Source organism: Acartia tonsa, unplaced genomic scaffold (genome assembly GCF_053477335.1).
Source record: "Acartia tonsa isolate MP-2025a unplaced genomic scaffold, ASM5347733v1 sca1, whole genome shotgun sequence".
In the NCBI taxonomy this organism is placed as follows: domain Eukaryota; kingdom Metazoa; phylum Arthropoda; class Copepoda; order Calanoida; family Acartiidae; genus Acartia; species Acartia tonsa.
The window spans coordinates 147,257-170,207 of record NW_027649595.1 but is presented as its reverse complement, the minus strand read 5'-3'; the positions used below and the strand labels follow the sequence as shown (position 1 = coordinate 170,207).

The following is a 22,951-nucleotide window of genomic DNA, read 5'->3' as shown; positions in this document are numbered from 1 at the left end:
ATGATAACAATATATTTCCAGTTCTATATGAATGTATTTATTTTTATTTACCGCCCTAACTTATATAAGTCCTGGGATGGGGGTGAGGGGGTGATTACCCCAAACTTTGATATTTCTCATTTTACTCCCCTGCCTCAAATATTTAATTCCAACTCCGCCCAATTATCACTGATTTAGAACAATTAAAGTAGGAGGAGTTGCTAAATATTTTTAAAAATAATTATAAAAACTAAATCTGGGGAAAGGGGGGGGAGAGATTATAAAACCATATCAACCTCTGTACACAAATATATAAATGCTGTCATTCCATGTTTGTCAGCTTCGCTTTTATAAATTATTATAACATGCTTGTTTATTACAATTTTAAAAGCGAAGCTTTTTTACATTTGTCTGTAGGTCTATTACAGTAGCTCTCATAAATTTAGGCATGTCAGAATTGTTCTGATGGTTCCTTTAACAATAAGTAAAGGATCCGTAAAATTGTTGAAGAAAGGTCTTTTGTTCTTTTAAAATTAATTAGCTTTATTTACAACAACTTGGATATGACTTTTACAATCTGTATTGCTTGTCTGACCGACTGTTTTTTCTTGCTTTGCTTCTATGTAAGTTGCATCCTTTGTGTTTATTTGAAAATATTGGAAAACAATATTATATGTTTTTATTAACAAAAATGATATTTTAGGAGATTGAGAGAGGATAGACCAGCATGAATACCTGTGATATTTGTAAAAAGAATTTTACACGGAAATCTGCTTTGGTTGTTCATATGAGGGTACATACGGGTGAGAAACCATACTCATGTGATCTATGTAAAAAAGCTTTTAAGGATAGAAGTCATTTGACTAGACACAAAAGGATCCATACAGGTGAGAAGCCATACTCGTGTGGTCAGTGTGAAAAGTCATTTTCTCAGATTAGTGATTTGACTGTGCATAAAAGAATTCATACTGGTGAGAAGCCATACTCTTGTGATCAATGTGAAAAGACATTCAATCAAAGTGGTGAATTAACTCTCCATAAAGGAGTTCACACTGGTGAGAAACCATACTCATGTGATCAATGTGAAAAAAGATTTCTTCGAAATTGTGATTTGACAGTCCATAAAAGGATCCACACAGGCGAGAAACCATACCCATGTGATCAATGTGAAAAGACCTTTACATCTGGTGGTACCTTGACTAAACACAAAAGAATCCATAAAGGAGAAAAGCCATACTCATGTGATCAATGTGAAAAGATATTCCGACAAAGTAGTAATTTGACTATACACAAAAGGAACCATACTAGTGAGAAGCCATACTCATGTGATCAATGTGAAAAATCATTTTCTCAAAATAGTGATTTGACTAGACATAAAAGAATTCATACAGGTGAGAAGCCATTCTCATGTGATCAATGTGAAAAGACATTTAACAGAAGCAGTCATTTGACTAGACATAAAAGCAGTCATTCTGGTGAGAAGCCATTTTCATGTAAACTTTGTGACAAACATTATGTCTCTAGTTCAGATTTATCAAGACATAAAAAATCACCTGGACATTTAGAAATGATTAAAAGCTGTAATAATACAGTTCAACCTTCTTCATCTATTAGTTTCATTGAATGTGAAGAAGTTTATATCAAGGAAGAAATTAAAGAAGAAGAAATATTTGATGAAGATCCTCTCTCTATCCAGATGAGAGCTGACAATATTGAAGAAAATATTAAACAAGAAATAGAAGATCCTCTTTCTTTAGAACAAAATTATGATGAAGATAGAATTGATACTATTGATATTGTTCATCATAAAATAGAAATATAAACATTTAATTGTCATAGGATACAAATAAGGGGGGGGGGGGGAGTGGTGACTCGTTACTTACTGCGATTGGACTAAAAAAAAAATTAACTTAAAAACGGCGATTTGCCGCCGTTCACTGCCGTTTTCAGCCGCCACCGCCACATTATTTTTACATTTCTTGCCGAATTATATGTTTGTAATCATTTGAGAACATGTTGGTTTTTTGCGGCGGCGGAAAATGGCGGTGAACAGCGGGAGCGGCGGTATTTAAATATTTCTTACTAACTAACCTAAAAATATTTTATATTCATATGTCAAACACTAATCAAAGACAAATTAACTATTTGACAAAAAAAATCCATGTTTTTGTTTTATTTCAATTGATATGTGAATGTTCTTGTTTAATGCTATCTCTCTTTTTATTTAGCTTACAACTTACTTTTTACAATGATTTAATTTACTTTAATTTTCTGTGAATAATTTTGATATTTTTAAGCATAATGACAATCATTAATTTATTGGTTTCTGTGTGAATAGAATATTTATCAAATGTAAATATATTATTTTCAGATAAATATTTATAATACATAAAAATGCACCAAGTATAGATAGCAATGTTATACAGAAAACAAGTTTCCTACCAATATTGTTTCTGAATGCTGCACAGGTTCTTTATTTTTATTCATACTTAAGGCTCCACATTATTCTCTAAGGGGTCCAACTTAAAAGGATTTACATGGCTGGTTCAGGTTCTAGAAATATGATTCCTCCTCGAGAGCCAGCGCTGCTGGTACGTGCAGCGATGACTCTTTCTCCTTGTTCTTGTTCACGATTGTTCATTGTTAAAAAGTTGTATGAGATTTAGAAATTTTAATCATAGGCAATTAAACTCTTTAATCTCGGTGTAGAGGAGAAAAGACATAGACAAAAGATAGAAATTTTGGAAGAAAAGACAAGAGTTCTTCACCTTTATGTTTTGCTAAGCCGTAAGCCCCCGTGCCAACTTCAAGGCTTGGTGTATCTGTGACCCCCTCTTAACCCACCTATTCTAATGCTCCCTTTCGAGCAGCAAAGTAAGGGGGAATGAACTTAAAAGGCCATATGGTACAAAAGACCTAATCCTACAAAAGGCCTAAATTAAATGTAGAATAAATTCAAGGATGACAGCATCCATAAATCGGAAGGCCCTAATCCTGCGGGGCTAATTAACATTACCTAACCCAACTTAAATATTCATTTAATGTCTTTTTTTTTCATAAAGATAAAAAATGATTTTCGCCAGAATAAATTTCTGATTAGGTATTAGTAGGAGGAGTCCGCGTTGAGCATCATTATCAAGTAAATGGGCGGAGATTTTGTTTATCTTTATTTTCATAAAAAAGGAGTTAAATATTGTTTTTATTTTAGGTTGATAATTGTGTTAATGTCAGTTAGCAACTAATATTCACAGTGAACAGAGAGAAATCAGCACAGAAATTTTTTATTTTGGAATAAACTTATTAGAGGTATTTTAATTTCTCATCTTATTTATGTGCAAAGCCTTCATCCAATTTTGACTGTCTGTCCGTATTAAGTTCACATTTATTCTGTTTGAGGCGTTAAATTATATTGATTTTATATGTTGACAAAATAACATATTTATATTTTAAAAATTCAAGATCATCAAATAATGCATGATAGATAATAATTTGCCACTAGAATCTTTGTTTTAAATAAATACATTACAACCTTTTAACAAAACTAATTGCATGTCCAGTTTTAAATAAAAGTGGGAGGAGTCCACCTTAAGCATCATTCATATTTAAGTAAATGGGCGGAGATTTTGTGAGGTTTTATTTGTAAAACAAGAGTTAACTATTGTTTATGATTTAGGATGATAATTGTATCATTGTCAGTCAGCAACTTACATATACAGTGAACAGAGAGAAATCCATAATACAGATCTACTTCATATCATAAGGTATTTACAGTTTCTTTTGTTATTTACTACAGAAATATTTAGGGTTAGTTAATTGTAAATAAGTATAGACGTATACAGATTATCCAAAGAATTAGATCTTTTTAGTATGCAAAGATAATTACTCAATAATTAAATTTTTGGCGTATTTTCATCCTTCTATCAGTTTGAAAGTAATGTAATGGAGGAAATCTGAATGCTTGGCTGCTATTCAAGATAAAGGACTATACCCCTTTTGGGTATAGTCCTTTCCACGACATCCCTCCATAAGGAGCGATTCTTCGTATTTTTAAAATGGCTTTTTTATAGGTTATTTTAGGTTAGGTCAGGTTATATTGTGTTAGGTGATTGCCCCACAGGGTTAGGTAATTGGCCCCGCAGGGTTAGAGCCCCCCGCAGGGGCTAGAAATAGGAGAAAAGCTACTGTGAAAAATATGAAGAATCGCTCCTTATGGAGGGATGTCGTGGAAAGGACTATACCCAGACTTTTTTAAAATTCCCCTTTCCAATATGAGCATCAACTAGTTAATTTTCATGCTCTGTCTGAAATTAATGGAATGGTTATATTAAATTTCTAGAAGATAAATTTATAAATAATAATTATATATATCTATTTCCAGTTCTATGTAAATGTATTATTTATATTTGTTGTTGTTGTTTTGGCTGCTCATAGTCAGTTTCCGGTCCGGGTAGTCATCAGTGGGGTGAGGGGGGGGGGCGTGGGCTTATGGTGGGGGCTCTGGAGGGGGGCGTTGGAGGGGAGGAAGGCTGGTGAAACTTGGATGGGAGGAGAGGAAGGCAGCTACATGGGTGGGATTTTGCCAGAGGTCCATAGGATTAAGATTTGTAGGATTATTTGGGCATGAAAAGAGGTGCTGGACTGTTTCTGGGGTAGGATTAACAGGACAGGATGGGCAGTTGGGGGTAAGAGAAGCGTTGATGGAATGGAGGTAGCTTTGGAGTTTAGGACAATAGTTGGATCTTAATTGGGAGAGGATGGTTCTGTAGTGCCTGGGGAGTTGGATTTCGGAGGGGTTGATGTCAGGGGGAGCTTGATTAAGGACAGGATTAGGGGGGTAAGAATTTATGGCTTGGGTGACAGCTGAGGTGTGGAGTCTGGAGATTGTGGATTTGTAGTTTGTGGGAAGGAGGGTGTTGTCGGGGGAAAGAAAAGGTTGGAGAGTAGGAAGGAACATGGATTGAAGGGTGGATTTTTTGGATCTAGGGCCAGGGGGGGTTGTGACGTTGTGGAAGGATGGGTGGGAGGGGCGGAGGGAGGAGGCCAGGTATTGGGAACAAAGAAGGGAAAGGTGGTTCTGTACTGGTAGGATTTTGGTTTCTTGGTGGAGGTGGCTGATGGGAGATTTTTTAGTGGAACCAGTACAGATGCGGAGGGCTTTGTTTTGGAGGACTTGGAGTTTGTCAATGTTGTTTTTGGAGGTGTTAGGGAACCAAATAGGACAGGCATAGGTGGTGATGGGGCGGAGGAGGGTGTTGTAGGTGGTGAGGAGAGTCTCCTTCTGGTGGCCCCATTTGGTGCCAGCCAGACATTTGAGGATTCTAAGGCGGGAGGAAATTTTTGAGGAAATGGTGGAGACATGGGAACTGAAATTGAAAAAGGTGTCAAAGGTAACTCCAAGGATTTTAGGGGTTTTCTCAAGGGGAAGGGTGGAGCCGTTGATTTGGACTTGAGGATGGAGGTTGGATTGGTGCTTGCGGTCAGAAGTGAAGAGGGTGACAGTGGATTTGTTGGGAGCTATGGAGAGGCCGTTGGTGGAGGCCCAGTCAGCGATTGAGGAGAGGTGGGAGTTGATGGATTCAACTGACTGGGGGATGTTAGGGGAGGAGTGGAAGGAGTTAAGGTCGTCGGCATAGGAGGAGGTGTGGGCAGGGGGAATGTGGGGGGCATCTGCTATGTAGAAGTTGAAGAGGACTGGGGAGATAACAGAGCCTTGGGGGACGCCAGTGTGGACAATTTTAGGAGAGGCATTGGTGTTTTGATAGGAACAGAAAGCCATCCTGCCACGCAAGTAGCAGGATAGCCATCTAATGATGTTGGGATGAAGGTTGGAGGAGGAGATTTTTTGGAGAAGGAGGTGGATGGGAATGCAGTCAAATGCTTTGGAAAGGTCGATGGAGGCAACAGTTGTGCGGCTGGGGGGGAGGTTTTGATTGAAGCCATTGGCAATGGTGGTGGAAAGGTTGAGGAGGGAGGAGGTGGTGGAGTGGAGGGGTTTAAAGCCGTGTTGTGAGGGGTGGGTGGAGAGGGATTGTTTAAGGTAGGGGAGGAGTAGGCGTTCAAGGACTTTTGCTGCAGGACAGAGGAGGGAGATTGGGCGGTAGGAGGTGGAAAGGTCAGGGGGTTTACCAGGTTTGAGAAGGGCAATGATTTTGGATAGTTTCCAAATGGCAGGGATGTTGGCAGCGGAGATGGAGAGGTTGAAAAGTTTAGTGAGGTAGGAGATGCCATTTGGACCAAGGTGTTTAAGGTGAAGGATGTTAAGGTTGTCGGGGCCAAGTGCAGAGGAATTGGAGGAATTTTTAATTGCTTCAAGGACAAGGGCAGGGGTAAAAGGTTGGAAGTTTCTGTTGAGGTGGTTGCGGCGGCGGATTTTACGGATAATTTTTCTGGAGAAAGGGTTGGAAGTATGACGGAAGACAGAGGTGAATTGACTGGTGAAGGATTCGGCAATGTGGAGGTGGGAGGTGTGGACTTTGTTGTTGTTGAAGGAAATGGGTTGGTTGGAGGGAGGGGAGTTGTTTTTGCCAGAAAGGGACTTGAGGAGGGACCAGAATTTGGAAGGATTTGTTCTATGGTCGGATTTGGAAAGGGTTTCTTGCCATTTTTTGTTGGAATGTTGGTTTACTATTGAGGAGATTTGGTCATTAAGGATTTGAATTTGAGGATCATGGGGGTTGGTTTCTCTTAAGGAGTCTCTTTGCTGGATAAGGGGTTTAGCAGACTGAGGGAGGGTAGGGTTGGAATTTTTGATGAAGCCAGCAGGAACAGTGTGTTTGGAGGCAGTTTGGAGGATTTGGCGGAAAGTGGCTTCACCTTGGGAGCAGGAGGAAGGGTCAGGAAGGTCTTCAAAAAGGGTTTCAGTTTCTAGGGTAAAGGTGTCCCAGTCTGCTTTATGGAAGTTGTGGAAGGTTTTGACAGGGCGGGGGGTTCTGGTGATTTTGGGAATGGAGAGGAGAATGGGAAGGTGATCAGAACGGAGGGTGGTAAGGGTGTGCCAGGAGAAATCAAGGGCAAGGTGGGCAGAGCATAAGGAAAGGTCAGGGGAGGTAGGTTGGCCATTGGGGGGAAGGCGGGTAGGGGAATCCTCGTTGAGGAGGCAAAGGCTGCTCTCATTGAGAGCTTCCAGCAGAGCCTCCCCACGATTCATGGCAGATTGGTCAAGGGTAATGGAGTTCCAGGCAGGGTTGTGGGCATTGAAGTCACCGACTATGATAAGGTCATTTGGATTTTCAAAAAGGAGGTTAAAGTCAGGGGTGTATTGTGGGGGGCAGGAGGAGTGTGGGGGGAGGTAAAGGTTGATGATTGGTAGAGGGGAGCCATTGCGGGAAATTTGGATGCCATCAACCTCAAGGGGGCCATTGGAGAGGTGGTTGAGGTTAAGGTGTGTGAAGGGGATGTCTCCACCAGGTCGGTCTTGTCGATCCTTCCTGATGAAGTTATAGCCAGGGAGGGGTTTAGGATTGGATTTGCAGGAGAGTTTAGTTTCTTGGAGGCAGGTAATTGGGATGTTAAGGGTTGAAATAAGGTTGTGGAGTTCATCTTGGGTGGTAAGGAGACCATTACAGTTGAATTGGAGGATGAAAGGTTTACCAGGAGGTTTGCGGGGGGCAGGGGTGGGGGGAGGAGGGGGCGGGGGTGATTGAGGGTGTGGTGGTGATGGAGGTGCTGTTGGGGAAGGTGGGGGAGACGGGGAGTTGGGTGTGGAGGGTGAGGGAGGGGGGGAATTTTGGGGGGAACAGGAGGGGCATATCCAGAAGGGGGAGTAGTGGGTGGAGGATGGAAGGAGGGAACATTTGGGGTGGACCCATTGGAGGCAGGAGTTACATTGGAAGGAGCCAGTGGATTTAGTAACACCTAAGGAACAGATAGGGCATGGAAATTTGGGGCCACGGGATTTAGGTGGGGGTGTTGATTGTTGGGGGAAATGGGTGAGAAGGGGGTAGGGGAGGCAGAGATGCAGGGTGGACAGGACCAGTTAGAATTGTATTCGGATTTGGATGAGAGGAGGGAACATTTGGGATGAACCCAAAGTTGGCAGGAGTTACAGAGGAAGGCACCAGAGGAGCGGGTTATGTTGCGGGAGCAGGTAGAGCAAGGGTATTTGGGACCAGGATTTGGATGGATGTCGCCAGAGAGGATGAGGGGAGGAGGGGGGGTGATGTTGGATGTGGTTATGGAGGGTTGGAGTTGAAAGGCCTCCAAGGCCTCCAGAGCTGACAGGGGCTGACTTAAAAGCCCTTTAGGCCAGCCCCGTGGGGGAAACCCGGACGGGAGACATGGCTGTCAGAACAGGTGGTTTGGTGCAGGTTTGCCCGGGGGTGTACATCTTCTTCTCCTCCTCCCCGGATAGGTCCACTGCGGAAAAGCTTGCACCCTCGGACCTTATTATTTATATTTATATTACTCATATACGTCCTGGGATTGGGGTAAAGGGGTGCTTACCTCAGACTTTAAAATCCCTCATTTTACTCCCCTGCCTCAAAGATTGAATTCTAACTCCGCCCATTTTTCAATGATTTAGAACAAATAAAGTAGGAGGAGTTGCTAAATATTATAAAAAATGATTATAAATAATAAATCTGGGGAGAGGAGGGGGGGATGGTTGGGTTATAAAACCATATGACCCTCTGTACACAATATAAATGCTGTTATTCCATCTTTGACAGTTTCGCTTTTATTAATGTTGTTTATTACTTTTCTAGTACAATTTTTAAAATGAAGCTTTCTTATATTTGTCTGTATATACGTACATAACACTAGCTCTTATCGTGAATTTATGCATGTCAGAATTGTTCTGATGGTTCCTTTAACAATGAGTAAATGATCTGTAAAAGTGTTGCTAGAAAGGTCGTTTGTTCTCAAAAGTTATTTATTGACAACAACTTGGATAATGATATGACTTTTACAATTTTTCTTGCTTTGCTTCTATGGAAGTTGTTATACTTGTTTCAGTTTTAACCTGAATGTTGTGATTATTTGAAAAAACAATATTTTGTGTTTTTATTAATAAGAAAAATATATTTTAGAAGATTGAGAGAGGATATATCAGCATGAATACCTGTCATATTTGTAAAAAGAATTTTACAAAGAAATCTTCTTTGGTTGTTCATATGAGGGTACATACGGGTGAGAAGCCATTCTATTGTTATCAATGTGGAAAAGCATTTGCACGGAAAGATAAACTTTCTATACACAAAATGATCCATACAGGAGAGAAGCCATACTCATGTGATCAATGTGAAAAGACATTTACAACTAGTAATAACTTGACTAGACACAAAAATATCCATACTGGCGAAAAGCCATACTCGTGTGATCAATGTGAAAAGAAATATACAACTGGTAGTCACTTGACTGAACACAAAAGAATCCATACAGGTGAGAAACCATACTCTTGTGATCAATGTGAAAAGACATTTTCAACTAGTAGTTACTTGACTTTCCACAAAAGGATTCACACAGGTGACAAACCATATTCATGTGATCAATGTGAAAAGACATTTAGAACTGGTAGTCACTTGACTGAACACAAAAGAATCCATACAGGTGAGAAACCATACTCTTGTGATCAATGTGAAAAGACATTTTCAACTAGTAGTCACTTGACTTCCCACAAAAGGATTCATACAGGTGAAAAGCCATACTCATGTAAACTATGTGCCAAACATTATGTCTCTAGTTCAGATTTATCAAAACACAAAAAATCTGTCAAACATTTAGTAATGATGAATAGCCATAATGATACAGTTCCAACTTCTGTATCTATTAGTATCATTGAATGTGAAGAAGTTTATATCAAGGAAGAAATTAAAGAAGAAGAAATATCTGAAGAGGATCCTCTCTCTATCCAGATGAGAGCTGACAATATTGATCCTCTCTCTATTTAAATGTAAATGAATGAGAGTGTTGTAAATAATTTAATCAATATCCAATACCTACAACATAATTTATTATCCAATTAATAAAAATATCCGTAACATCTCTACTTTATCATATAACTAAATACATCGCCTCTTGCTTAAAGACATTTTTCTCAATTTAATACCAAACTTCTTAAATTAGTGAACTTTTTATCTAACCGTTTATGAGATAGTTTTGACCAAGCATACATACTTAAAGAAAGACATCCTATTATTTCATATAATGTAAAATATGTATTGATAATGCCAAATGTTTTGAATTATTTTGACAACATGTTCTATGATGTAGAATAAATATTGTAAAATTAACTAAACAATTTTTTTCTTTTCAAGCTTTTCTATATAACTAGGTTATGTACGTCTGTACGCACGTCATGGTTAGCTCTTTTCAATAATTAGGCTTTTTAGAATTGTCTTGTCGATTCTAAACTTTGGGTAATGAATCCTGTTTGGTACGATTTTAAAAGCATAGCAACTTCATAATCGTTAAAAGAAAGTCCGTACGACCATTATAAAATACTGATTTTACCTTTTTTTGACAACCACTTTTTATACAACAGAGTTTGATAAGTTCTTAAACAGAATCTTATATAATATATATACGCAGTTTTGCATCACGTTTATATATGTACAATGCTAGCGGCTACGCCACTAGAAGTCTCTAAGGAGCTTATTTCAAATAATAATTTTTGGTGGGTTAAGTGATATTGAAACTATTAAAAACTATCACTGTATAAAGGAGAGCCATATTGTTCTAGCAGTTCTTGAGAATTTTCGGTACAAAACTACATAATATGTTGCTAGATAATATAAAGATCATAACGACGCCCTTCTTAAAAGAAAATTTTTTTGGGTAAAATATTTGTTTCCAGGGTTTGTTTGTTTGTTTAGCCCTCGTCATCTCAACCTGGATCATCATCACTTCGGACCAGGTTTAAAAACCTGGCTGCTTCCAAGGGTTTAGACCAGAGGTCTCTGACATTTAGTGTTGTGGGATTGCCTCGACAGTTGAAAAGGTGCTTAGTGGTGTGTGATGCGTCATTGCAGTGAGGACAAATATCTTGTATTGGTGTAGGTTGATTCTGGCTAATACGGGCCTTGTAACTATTTAAATAATTACTGTAGCCAGATCTAAGTTGGGCAAGTGTGGATCTTGTTTCTCTGGGTAGGGCCTTTTCAGAGTCTGAGATCTTTGGGGGGGTGGCATTTAGGACCTTATTGTTTGCCATGCTGGTTATTTCTTCTCGGACGCAACTGGTATGGATATTCTTCAGCTGTTTTTTGTAGATATCAGGAGGCAATTCAGGATATGATATCTGTTGGATTTTCTCGCCAAATTTTGAAGACAGTGTATTTTTCATTTGGCGGGGGGGTGGGGGGTCAGATAGGTTTATTCTGTTGGGGTGGCTGGGTTGCTGTGTAGACAGTAAAAATTGCTGACTAAGCATCTCACAGTGTGGCTTTACTCGCATTATTTTGGTCTCGTGATGAAGGTGGTCTATGTCTGTCATTAGATGACAGCCAGTAGCAACACGGAGGGCGGCATTTTGAGCTGTCTGGAGATCCTTCCATGAGGTGGCACTTAGGGAAGGTGTCCAGATGGGGCAGCAATAATTTAATACTGACTGACCAATGGCTTTGTATGTAGTGACAAGAACTTCTTTTTCTTTCCCCCAGGCGGAGCCAGCAAGAGCTTTAAGAACATTGTTCTTTGCCTGAAGTTTTGTTTTCAGGTCTGTAGCATGTTGCCTGAAGGAAAGTAGATTGTCAAAGGTTACTCCTAAGATCTTAGGTTTTTTGACTGTTGGTACACTTTCACCATCAATAATTATGTCCAGGGTGGTACTGACTTCACTCGAGGCTGTAGTAAAAAGTGTGGTGGAGGATTTTGATGGTGAAATAAACAAATTTCTGCTTTTGAACCAAGTGTTTAGGATGGACAGGTAAGAATTTAATTCTTCAACAAGTGGCTCAATCTTAGGTCCAGAATTTAACAGGTTTCCGTCATCTGCATAGGAGACAAGTTTAATACTACCTGGAGGGCTGGGCATGGATGCCATGTACAGGTTGAAAAGGATGGGAGATAGCACACCCCCTTGGGGTACGCCCTGTTTTCCTTTCTGTAGGTAGATTTTGAATTTCTGAAGACCACAAAGGTCTGTCGTCCTCTCAGGTAAGCACACAGGAATCGCTTTATATGGTCGTTTAGTGGAAGGTTGTTAATATCATTCAGAAGTAGGTGATGGTTAACTGTGTCAAAGGCTTTTGACAAATCTATGGCCACTGAGACTGTCCGATGTACTGGTTTTTTCCTGTTCAGTCCCTTGTTTATGTGATCTATTATGCTTTGAAGTGCTGTAGTCGTTGATCTTCCCTTTCTGAAACCATGTTGATGGTCGGCCAGGCTTATGGCAGCCGTGACATAAGGAAGTAGAAGGGATTCGATGGTTTTGGCAGCTGGCGAGAGTAGAGATACTGGGCGGTAGCTGGTTCCTTGGTCAATTGGTTTACCTGGTTTCAGTAGGGGTATAATTTTGGCTATTTTCCAAATACTGGGTATGGTAGATGTAGCTATGCATTTGTTGAACATGATGGTCATAAATTTGATTCCATAAGGACCCAAATTTTTAAGCATGATGGGTGATAAACCATCAGGGCCCAGTGCTTTGGAGTTTTTGGCTTTTTTAATAGCAGCGGCTGTTTGAGTTGTTGTGAAAAGAATTTTTGGATCTCTGGGTGTTCTTTTCATGTTTCTGAGGGTGTTACGTAGAGCCTTATCTGGTTTAGTATCTGATGGAGGTGTATATTGCTTATTAAAATGATTAGCCATTTCTTTAGGATCATTGGTAGTCTTGTTGCTGAAACTAATACCATGGTTATCAGGCTGGATAGGTTGGTCATTCAGGTTTTTAATGGTTTTCCATAGTTTCTTTGAACCTGCTGGACAGTTGGTAAGGTGTTCATTCCATTTATCTTTCCTGTAGTTATTTATAAGTGTGTTGATGTTTTTATTCAGGTCTGAAATTCTGTCGTCAGCAGGGTTATTAGCTCTAATATTGTCTCGTTCGTCAATTAATCTGGCAGCTTCTGATGGGAGGGCATTGAAGGTCTTAGGTATTCTTCCGGCTGGGATAAATTTTCTGGCCGCTTCTTGCACTGTTTTACGAAAGAATTTTTCAGCTGCGTGGATGTTTGTGACCTTCTTGGCTTTTGAGAAAATATTTTCAGTATAGTCCTTGAACTTGGGCCAGTCAGCTTTATTAAAATTGATGTAAGTAAAGTGTTTGGTGTTGGTTTTAATCAGTTCTGCTGTCAAAGTGATTAATATTGGAAGATGATCTGAACTCATTTTAGTCTCAGTTTTCCAGTTGGTTGTTGGAATGAGATTGGAGGATGCTATGCTGATATCCGGAGATGTAGATGAATTGTTGTGGACTCTGGTGGGGATGTCTTCATTGATGACGCCATAATCTAGGCTAGATAATGAGTCAACAAGGAGCCTTCCTCTGGTATCTGTAGTAGCTTCTGTGTGCCATAGCTCATGATGAGCGTTGAAATCTCCAAGTATAAGTGATGATGGTCCGAGATCTTCAAAAAGGTGGTTGAAAGGAGGATTATATTGTTGTTGGCAGCTACTTTGTGGTGGAATATAGATGTTTCGTAGATATAGGTTGTTGTTATCTTTACTTGGTATGTTGATGGTTAAGGATTCCAAGTGTACATCTTGTTCGTGGCTATGTGGTGTAGGTACTAAATTGAAACTGATATCCTTGTGTATTAAGAATGCCAGTCCACCTCCTTTGTTGGTACCTCTGTCCTTCCGAATGAGTGTGTAATTAGGTGTTTTCTTCATTTTTGACTTACCAGTGAGCTTTGTTTCTTGTAGCGCAGCAATATGGATTTTTCTCTTCTCCATATAATGAAGAAGTTCATCAATCTTGTTGTTTATTCCATTGATGTTGTATTGTAGCACTTTTATGTTGGAGCCAGTATTATTATGTTGATCAGTAGTGTTGGGGGGTTGGGGGTGAGGGGGGGATGATGATGGGGGGTTCCGGGGGTGGGGGTTGATGAAGGGGGGAGTCCGGGGGCGGGTAACACGACGTGGGCAGGGGCTATTTCTCTTCGGGTGGTGATGATTATTAACCTTTCCGGGACTTTTGAGAAGCTTTTTGTAAAGGAGGTCCATATCGGTCCAGTGGTTAAGCAAGATCCTTCGGTACAAACAGACAAACTAACATAATGTTACTATATAATATACAGATCATAATGACGCCCCTTAATAACGAAAGTATAAAAGAAAAAAATCATTGGTCATCCAGCAGGAGAAGAGGGGATAAGGCAATGGGGGTGGAAGTATCATTATTTCAGCCTGCTGCAAGTATTACTATATGTGCTCAATAAGGTACTTTGTGCGAAATCGACAAAATTATGCACGTTCTAAATACATTTTAATCAGACAAGCTTTCAGACAAGTTTCGTAGTCATTTGACCGTGGATGCGAAAATAATGTAAGGGAATAATTCCATTGTTTAGTCAACGTATCTGTGGACAATATCTTTAACAAACAACTTGTTTGTTCATAGCTGTGCAGAACTGGTTTCTATCCAGCGGATATGAATAAAATCCGGAGGAAAGTTACAGTGCAGAACCGGTTTCTATCCAGCGGATATGAATAAAACCCGGAGGAAAGTTACAGTGCAGAACTGGTTTCTATCCAGCGGATATGAATCAAATCCGGAGTAAGTTACAGTACAGAACTGGTTTCTATCCAGCAGATATGAATCAAATCCGGAGGAAAGTTAAAGTGCAGAACCGGTTTCTATCCAGCGGATATGAATAAAACCTGGAGGAAAGTTACAGTGCAGAACTGGTTTCTATCCAGCGGATATGAATCAAATCCGGAGTAAGTTACAGTACAGAACTGGTTTCTATCCAGCAGATATGAATCAAACCGGAGGAAAGTTAAAGTGCAGAACCGGTTTCTATCCAGCGGATATGAATAAAATCCGGAGGAAAGTTAAAGTGCAGAACTGGTTTCTATCCAGCGGATATGAATAAAATTAGGAGGAAAGTTACAGTGCAGAACTAGTTTCTATCCAGCTTATATAAATAAAATCCGGAGGAAAGTTAAAGTGCAGAACCGGTTTCTATCCAGCGGGTATGAATAAAATCCGGAGGAAAATTACGCTGCAGAACTAATTTCTATCCAGCGGATATGTATCAAATCCGGAGGAAAATGTCCTTAATTGTTAAATTTCTGTTTTGTCTTATCTTTATTTAAGCAAATAAGCTGATTTTTTTTTATTGTACAGCTACTCTTTAGTTTTATATACTTGTATCTTTCTCTCTCTCTCTCTCTTTCTTGCTTTATCTGTTTCTCGCTCTCTCTCCTTCTTTCTTGATCCCTATCACTCTTTGACCTTCTCTCTCTCTCTCTCTCTCTCTCTCTCTCTTTCTTGCTTTATCTGTTTCTCGCTCTCTCTCCTTCTTTCTTTATCCCTATTACTCTTTGACCTTCTCTCTCTCTCTCTCTCTCTCTTTCTTGCTTTATCTGTTTCTCGCTCTCTCTCCTTCTTTCTTTATCCTTATTACTCTTTGACTCTCCCTCTCTCTCTCTCTCTCTCTCTCTCTCTCTCTCTCTCTCTCTCTCTCTCTCTCTCTCTCTCTCTCTCCTTTCTTGCTTTATCTGTTTCTCGGTCTCTCTCCTTCTTTCTTTATCCCTATCACTCTTTGACTCTCCCTTTCTCTCTCTCTCTCTCTCTCTCTTTCCTTTCTTGCTTTATCTGTTTCTCGCTCTCTCTCCTTCTTTCTTTATCTCTATTACTCTTTGACCTTCTCTCTCTCTCTCTCTCTTTCTCTCTCTCTCTCTCTCTCTCTCTCTCTCTCTCTCTCTATCTATCTCTCTTACACATTGCCAATAACATAAAACTTTATATTGCAACTAAACTTTGTTAACTTTTATAGCTGCGCTACTTATGGACATGTTTAAAATAAGGAACATAGATAGTTCTTCAGAAATTTTATTTGAATTAAATCATATACAATTAGATTGTTTTTAAACCTAACCTAAATTTCTTCAAACTAATGTGTATAAACCCTATTTCTTACTTTTGTTTGTTCTTTTTTCAAAGCGCAATGAACTGAATATTATTTCTATTTAAAAATGCTTTTTTAACTTCAAAGATGAAGGGCTTATGTTGTTGTGATTTTTTTCAAAGTTCTTCTCCATAAATAATTCTGACTATTTGTTTGACAGGTTGTTTCCCTCAATGTGCCTTATCGAACAAAGAACCCCTCAGCCTTTTTTCAAAATAAATTGCTGTAATCCCTATCAACACAGAGTATAAAGCTTGGGGTTAAATAGTTTATCTACAGGTATTATATCCCTGTCCTGGATTTTTGTCAATAAAAAACAAGGCTCTGCCAGATAGAAATGGGACAATGGGCTGTTTAATTCATTAAAAGTCCCAAAAAAATTTAAAATAACTTTTTCTTATTAGTTAGTTTAACAACTTTGGGGACTGTTAGTAAATTTTGATTGTTTTTTTTATTAAATTGAGTGTCCTTATGTTTCAACCTCTAATTTTAGTCTACAAAAGGAGTAATTTTGTGTATTAACATAGATGATATGTAGCAATTAGTCAGGCATTGTCTTATCCCTTTAGATCCCTGGGATAACTGCCACGTCCTATTAAAAATTAAAGTAAAAGATAAGGAAGGAATATGCATATTTTAGTTGTTTCTTTACTGCTGTGATAACCTATAGCATATTTCGTTGTTTAAAAAGGTATTAAAACGTTTACATAACATTATAACAAATAACTATAACAAGAATGACAACATCCTTAAATGATAAAGAAAGTTTTGATATCATTGTTGAAGCCGGGAAACAATTGTTTTTTTTTTCACATTACAGACAGACAAGTAAATATTATTTTTGGCAGTTCCCCTCAAAGTGGCTAGCAAAGCACAAAAAAAAAACACTTTTTTTAAAAATAATGTTGAAATAATTGGTGGATAGTTTTTCTTGCATAGCCATTGCGGCACTCTAACCTTGTAGGACTACCTAATATAACCCATCCAAACTTTAAACAAACACATGAAAAAACTTATCACCCCACCCCCCCCCACCCCCCATCTCCGATTAGAGTTTGTCCATGAGCAGTAGAGCATGTCAATTTATTAGTTTTAAAGTTTAAAAACCATCAATATATCATTTAATTTGTAGATCAGCTTTGTTCCTAAGGAATAACTTGGTCTTGCTGTTATCCCTAGTTTAGGTAAGTGTTAAACTTTTCATTTTTATAAGGAGCGTAGCTACTATTGAAATAGGCCATGTTATGGATTGGGTATATGTTTCCCAGCTTTATTTTTTAAAATCATCTAATGATTTTAAAACTTAACACCCCGTCATAACTAAAGACGTGAAAAATTCCAGGTGCATGACATTAATAGTTAGTGTAAGGAAAATACCTTGGATCAAAACAGGAGCAACTTTATGGGACTTCGAGACAAAGGACGTGCAATGTTGGTTGTCTGTTGGGTGCTACAACAACCTGGTTCTTTGGAAAGAAAAAGCAGGGATCTAAAGGGATAAGACAATGGCCGATAAATTGATCCCAAGTGATGATACTCATAATTACCCCTTCTGTAGATTAAAACTAGTGAAAATAGTTGAAATGTTTGAACACTCAACTTAATAAATCAACCAATCAAAATTTAAAAGTCCCCCAAAGTTGTTATGCAACCCAATAAGAAAACGTTATCAATTTATCGTCCATTGTCTTATGCCTTAAAATTCCTGGAAATACGCGCTTAAAGGAGCATTAACCTGGTCAAGACCAATATGACGATCTGACAAACTCTTGTTATAAAGAATAGCTACGATCCTGAAAATGTTTGTTTTTAAAAATCACGCTTGTTTTTTGTGATTAAGATAAACTTTTTTTTCTTTATTGACACTTTTTAACCTGCCCTTCATTGACGTCAATCCTTGATATCTTAAACAATTGAATGACAACATCCATAAGTAGCGAAGCACCAAATATTTATGGAATGAACAAACGGACAAAGCGAGTTATGCATATATAGCAGACATTCAGTTGTCTTTACAAAGAAAAGGAAAAAGGAAAATACGTAAAAATGAATAAAGAAGTTTTTTTGTCTTTTGAAGCATGGACGACAGACAATGTATTCTAGAAGCACATATGCCATTGAAGTCTATGTCTATCTTAAATATTGCCGAGAAAATTCATTTCCCCCATAACGTTATGTACTGACTGACGGACATATAACATGAATTATAGAGTAGCTTCGCTACATATAAACTTTATTGTTTTCCTATGATCTATTTACTTAAGAAGTGAACACTTTTTAACGTGCCCTAGATTGACGTCTAACGGTCAGTTATATTTTTAATCCATTTTACTGTCATAATAATTACTAGCGGCTACGCCCCTAGAGGCATCTAAGGGCACTGGTAGGAGGGGGGAAAGTCGACCTCAAAAGAGTTCAAATAATTTTTTGGGAGGAGGGGGGGTGAAGACACCCTCTCAAAAAATAGTTTAAAACCTTCCCAGGACCTATAAGCAGCTTTACTGTAAAGGAAAATTATATCGGTTCAGCGGTTAGCGAGATCCTTCATGGTAGACCAAAAACATACTTTATATAATAGGATAATTAGAAGCTACTCCATAATGTTGGGGTTACCTAAAACAAAGTACTTGGGCGGGCTAAAGCCCCTAGTTTTAAAAAGAAAATAAAACGCATCCTTACAAATGATTAAAAAAAAAGAATGTACAAATAAAAGAATTGAAGTAGGTTTTGACTGTTTTTTTTGTTATTGTTTATCAGTATTGTTATTAATATCCGCTGGATTAGAACCAGTCCTCAGCCATACTGATACTGATCAAGTATGGCATCGTATTGTAGACAAATGTCAATTCGAATATTAAAAAATTGTAAAATTAATACCTATTTTGTTATCCTGGTTATTCGGCCCCTCGGGGCTAACAAAACTAGTTTTAATAATATATTTTTTTTAAATTTTGATATCCGTGGAGAGCTGTCTATAATACGATGCAATAACTAACTATTAGCTGTCAATAGCTACTGCCCTAGCTTTAATCTATAAAATAAATAAATTTAAAGATTTCTTTCTAACAAACTAGGATAACAACATCCTAAAAGGCACAGCACAAAATTAGATACTATTTAGCGCAAGTATTCATAATTTAATCACCAAATAGATAAATTATGATAAAGAATGATTTATTGACATTAACTGCTAATTTTTCATTATTTCATTTTTATGAATGCTGCGCTACAAATTTAAATTAATTATGTAAAATCCAAAATAAAGTTTTAAAACTTTTTTTCCCTAATGGTAGTTAAATGTCCATATATTTTTCCAATGGTAGCTGAGTAAGTATCCAAAAATGAACCCAATAGTAGCTAATATTTCATGAAAAATTTTTAGAAGTTACCTAACCTAGGGCAATGAAATGCACTTTGTCCCAATTCAGGTTCTGACACAAAAAAAGTCAGATCACCCTTCGAACGGACTGTGATTGCTTTATCAAAGTACATGAAAATCTGGTGCGATATCCATGTAATAATATATCAATTCATGTTTTGGACACGAAATACCTTACTGTTATCTTTATGTACACTGTACATTATTCGTTGGCATTTCTAAATACGTTTTATAAGAAATTATTATTATTTATTACAAATAAAGTGAGCACAATAAAGTTCAGGTTTTAGACACGTAGCATTGATTTTTTTGTTTTTGAAAACATTGATAAAAATTATGCATCCGGCAAAAAAACGTGGCAGAATATTTGTTTTTTAAATGCTAAGTTACAAAATAAAGATAAGAAAAAAATTGAACATTCTAACAGGCAGGGAAGGCCATTTATTGTTAAAACAAGGATGTCAACATCCATAAAAGCGAAGCTTTGAAATCAGAAGGACAAAATAATAACTCTTTTAGAATGTAGAAACTTAACAAATAGATCATTAATTTATCTATAAATACCCATAAAAAATTGTACATAAAGTTGTTCCAAAGTTGCTTAAATACAGGATACAGTAAAAGGACGCATTTTTATTTTTATGCTTTAATCTTAGAGATGACTTGCTTAGTTTATTGTACCTCATAGTCATAGGAATCATTATTACAAAAATCAGATTAATAGAATTATTATATCAAACACAGAATTGTTGTCAAAAAAGTTTAAAAAAAACAACATGATGGACGGACGGACTTTCTGTTTACGGCTATAGAGTTGGTACGCTACCTAATTCATAGCAAATTTTGCAATTGATAGGACAATTCTAGCATATCTTGATTAGCGAAAAGACGGATTAATCCTAATTATTTGAAAGCTTCGCTTTTAAAAGGGGATAAATTAAATTTATTGCATAGAAGTATATCAAAACATATTATTAAATCATAGAGTCGGGGAAAAGAGGGTGTGTCTGTCACTACTACATAGGATCTTGCTAATCACTGAACTCATTCATTTCTTCTTTACAATTTAGCGTCTCAAAGGTCCTGGCAAGGACCTCTCCCAAATTTTCTTTTATACTTCTTCTTTTTAAAAACTTATTTGGAAAGGGTTGCGAATTACAACCCCCCCCCCCCCCCCCCTCCTCACCTCAAATGTCCCTAGAAATGTCGAGGGGCGTAGCCGCTAGTATCTTAAATAGGAGCTGAGAAAATCACATTTCCTCCATACAACTCAGACACACGGATGGACGGACAAAGTGATATAAAGAGTAACTTTGCTAATAAAATCCAATCCCATGGAAATTTCCAGAAAATGAATTTCTAATTACGCCTTTTTAAAAACGAAGCTTTTCTATAATTAGGATAAATCCGATTGGTCTGATTTTTTCAATACTGATTTATATGATAACAAAGTAAATGTTATAAGCGAAGCAACTCTATAATCAAGTACTAAACATGTAAGTATGTCCTTCAACATTATCTTGTATTTATGCAGTTTTTCAACAAGTTCACTTATAATTTTGCATTTACACTTATATTCTGATTATTCAGTTCTGACAATATACAATTATTTATGTTCGTTTGTCCTACAGTTTCAGATCTTCACTTTTATGGATGTTGACATCCTTGTTAATTCAGTCTGTATGTATATAATTAGTTCTGTATAAAATATTTCCTATGCCTAAACCCTGCAGGAGCCTAACCTTGCGCGAAGGTACCCAGTACCCAATAAAACCTAACCTAACCTGACCTAAAGTATTTTTATCAGTTTTTAATTAAAGAGGATTGAGTGTTTCTGTGTGCTCGACTTTGCACCGCCAAAGTAATTTAAATTATCTTTATCTTTAAACAAACATGGCCTTTTATTTTATTTTATTATGTTATTAAATGTAAACTTTTATTTTTCTAAAAGCAAGCCTTTTCTATACTTAGTGTTGGTCCGTCCGTCCATCGGTATGTCTGGAACGGTTAGCCCATTTCGTTGATTTAGTCATCTTAGAATTGTCCTATTGATTTCAAACTTTGTATGATGATTCCTATAACAATTAGGTACGATTTAGAATGCGTAGCTACCAGAAAGTCTGTACATCTATTTAAAAATGTTTTTTTAACCTTTTTAAAAACAATATTTTATGTGATATTATTATCCTATTCATTTGATTTTTATGAACACTGATTCCTATTACAACAAGAAAAAAATGTTATAAACAAAGTATCTGATTCCTGAGACAATATGATATTCCTTTAATGGACCTGTTGGTCCGTATGGAATTTTGCAAATCAAATCAATCTCTATAAGAAAGTCTTAAAAATGTGGGTATATCCTTTACAGGCTCCTGTATTTAAGCAGTTTTGCAACAAATTTACTTACAATTTTGTTTCAACAAATATTGAAATATTCTGCATATTCAGTTCTGACAATCAACAAGTGTTAATGTTCGTTTAATATAGCATTTCAGAGCTTCGCATTTATGGTTGTTGTCATCTTTGTTTTGTCAAATGACAAATAAAGCTTAATTCTGTGGAAATATCCATGTTATGAATCATTTTAAATAATATTTATATTATTATCTCTATTTTAAAAACCCTGGCTTTTTCTTATGACACTTATAATCAGGGATCTAAAAGGATAAGACAATTGCCGATAAATTGATATACAACCCCATGTTAAACACAAAATTACCCCTTACGTATATTGTAATCTTGTATAGATTACAATTATTTATTGAAATGTTTGAACCCTTAACTTAATGAAACAATAAATCAAAATGCAATAGTCCCCAAAGTTAACGAATATAAATGTAATAAAACTTTGGGGACTAGTTTTATAAACAGCCCAATGTCCTCTTCCTCCCTGCTTAATCTTTAATAAAAGCCAAGATAATCACATTTCCCCTGAAAACCACGAAATAAATCTCAAATCGATACTGACAGAATGACGAAAAAAAAACAATTTGTAAAGTTGATGTGCATATGTAGGATGCTGTGAGTAATGGTGCAAAAAATATGACGTAACAAAAAAAATTAGCCAATGAGAGGCCGTTATTGACCAATGGTAAAATTTATAGTGGCCTCTCATTGGCAAATTTTTTTTGTTACGTCATATTTTTTGCACCAATACTCACAGCATCCATATGTAGGTCATCGGAATAGTCACTAAAAAGTTTAGCTTTATTATTTTTTACAAGTAACTATATATGGGTGTAGAATTAGATTAATCTATCTTTTAAAGGTTCTAAGGTAAGAAATTCCCATTTCCTTGTACAGTCAAACGGATGGACAAAGTGAATATAGAATAGATTCGCTGAAAAAAAAATGTATAAAGTTTAATTCCTTATAAATTTCTATGAAATGAATCATTGTTATCTTTTAGAATTTCTAATTACTTTTTTTTTTGTTACTAACACAGTTACTTTAAAACAATCAATATATTATTACTCGGATAATGCACCAGATTTTTATGGACATAATAATATAATCGCAGCTGGCTAAAAATCGACACCCCCACACACCTCCTTTTACATACATATATACT

General features: G+C 37.1%; 2 protein-coding genes across 2 annotated transcripts; both read left to right on the top strand.

Annotated features, from left to right (window-relative positions):
• The first annotated feature begins 690 nt into the window (after positions 1-690).
• Positions 691-3,192, top strand: LOC145310469 (uncharacterized). The gene is made up of 2 exons (XM_080150419.1): positions 691-1,559; positions 3,188-3,192. Exons 1-2 carry the CDS (start codon positions 707-709, stop codon positions 3,190-3,192), a joined length of 858 nt encoding a protein of 285 aa, XP_080006545.1. The 5' UTR covers positions 691-706.
• Positions 3,193-3,650: 458 nt separating this feature from the next.
• LOC145310480 (uncharacterized) lies at positions 3,651-10,160 on the top strand. The gene is made up of 2 exons (XM_080150431.1): positions 3,651-3,740; positions 9,006-10,160. Exon 2 carries the CDS (start codon positions 9,030-9,032, stop codon positions 9,864-9,866), a length of 837 nt encoding a protein of 278 aa, XP_080006557.1. The 5' UTR covers positions 3,651-3,740; positions 9,006-9,029; the 3' UTR covers positions 9,867-10,160.
• Positions 10,161-22,951: the final 12,791 nt, after the last annotated feature.

What these genes read in the sequence shown, in the direction of transcription:
- LOC145310469 (XM_080150419.1), top strand. Translation starts at nt 707, where the DNA reads ATGAATACCTGTGATATTTGTAAAAAGAATTTTACACGGAAATCTGCT.
- LOC145310480 (XM_080150431.1), top strand. Translation starts at nt 9,030, where the DNA reads ATGAATACCTGTCATATTTGTAAAAAGAATTTTACAAAGAAATCTTCT.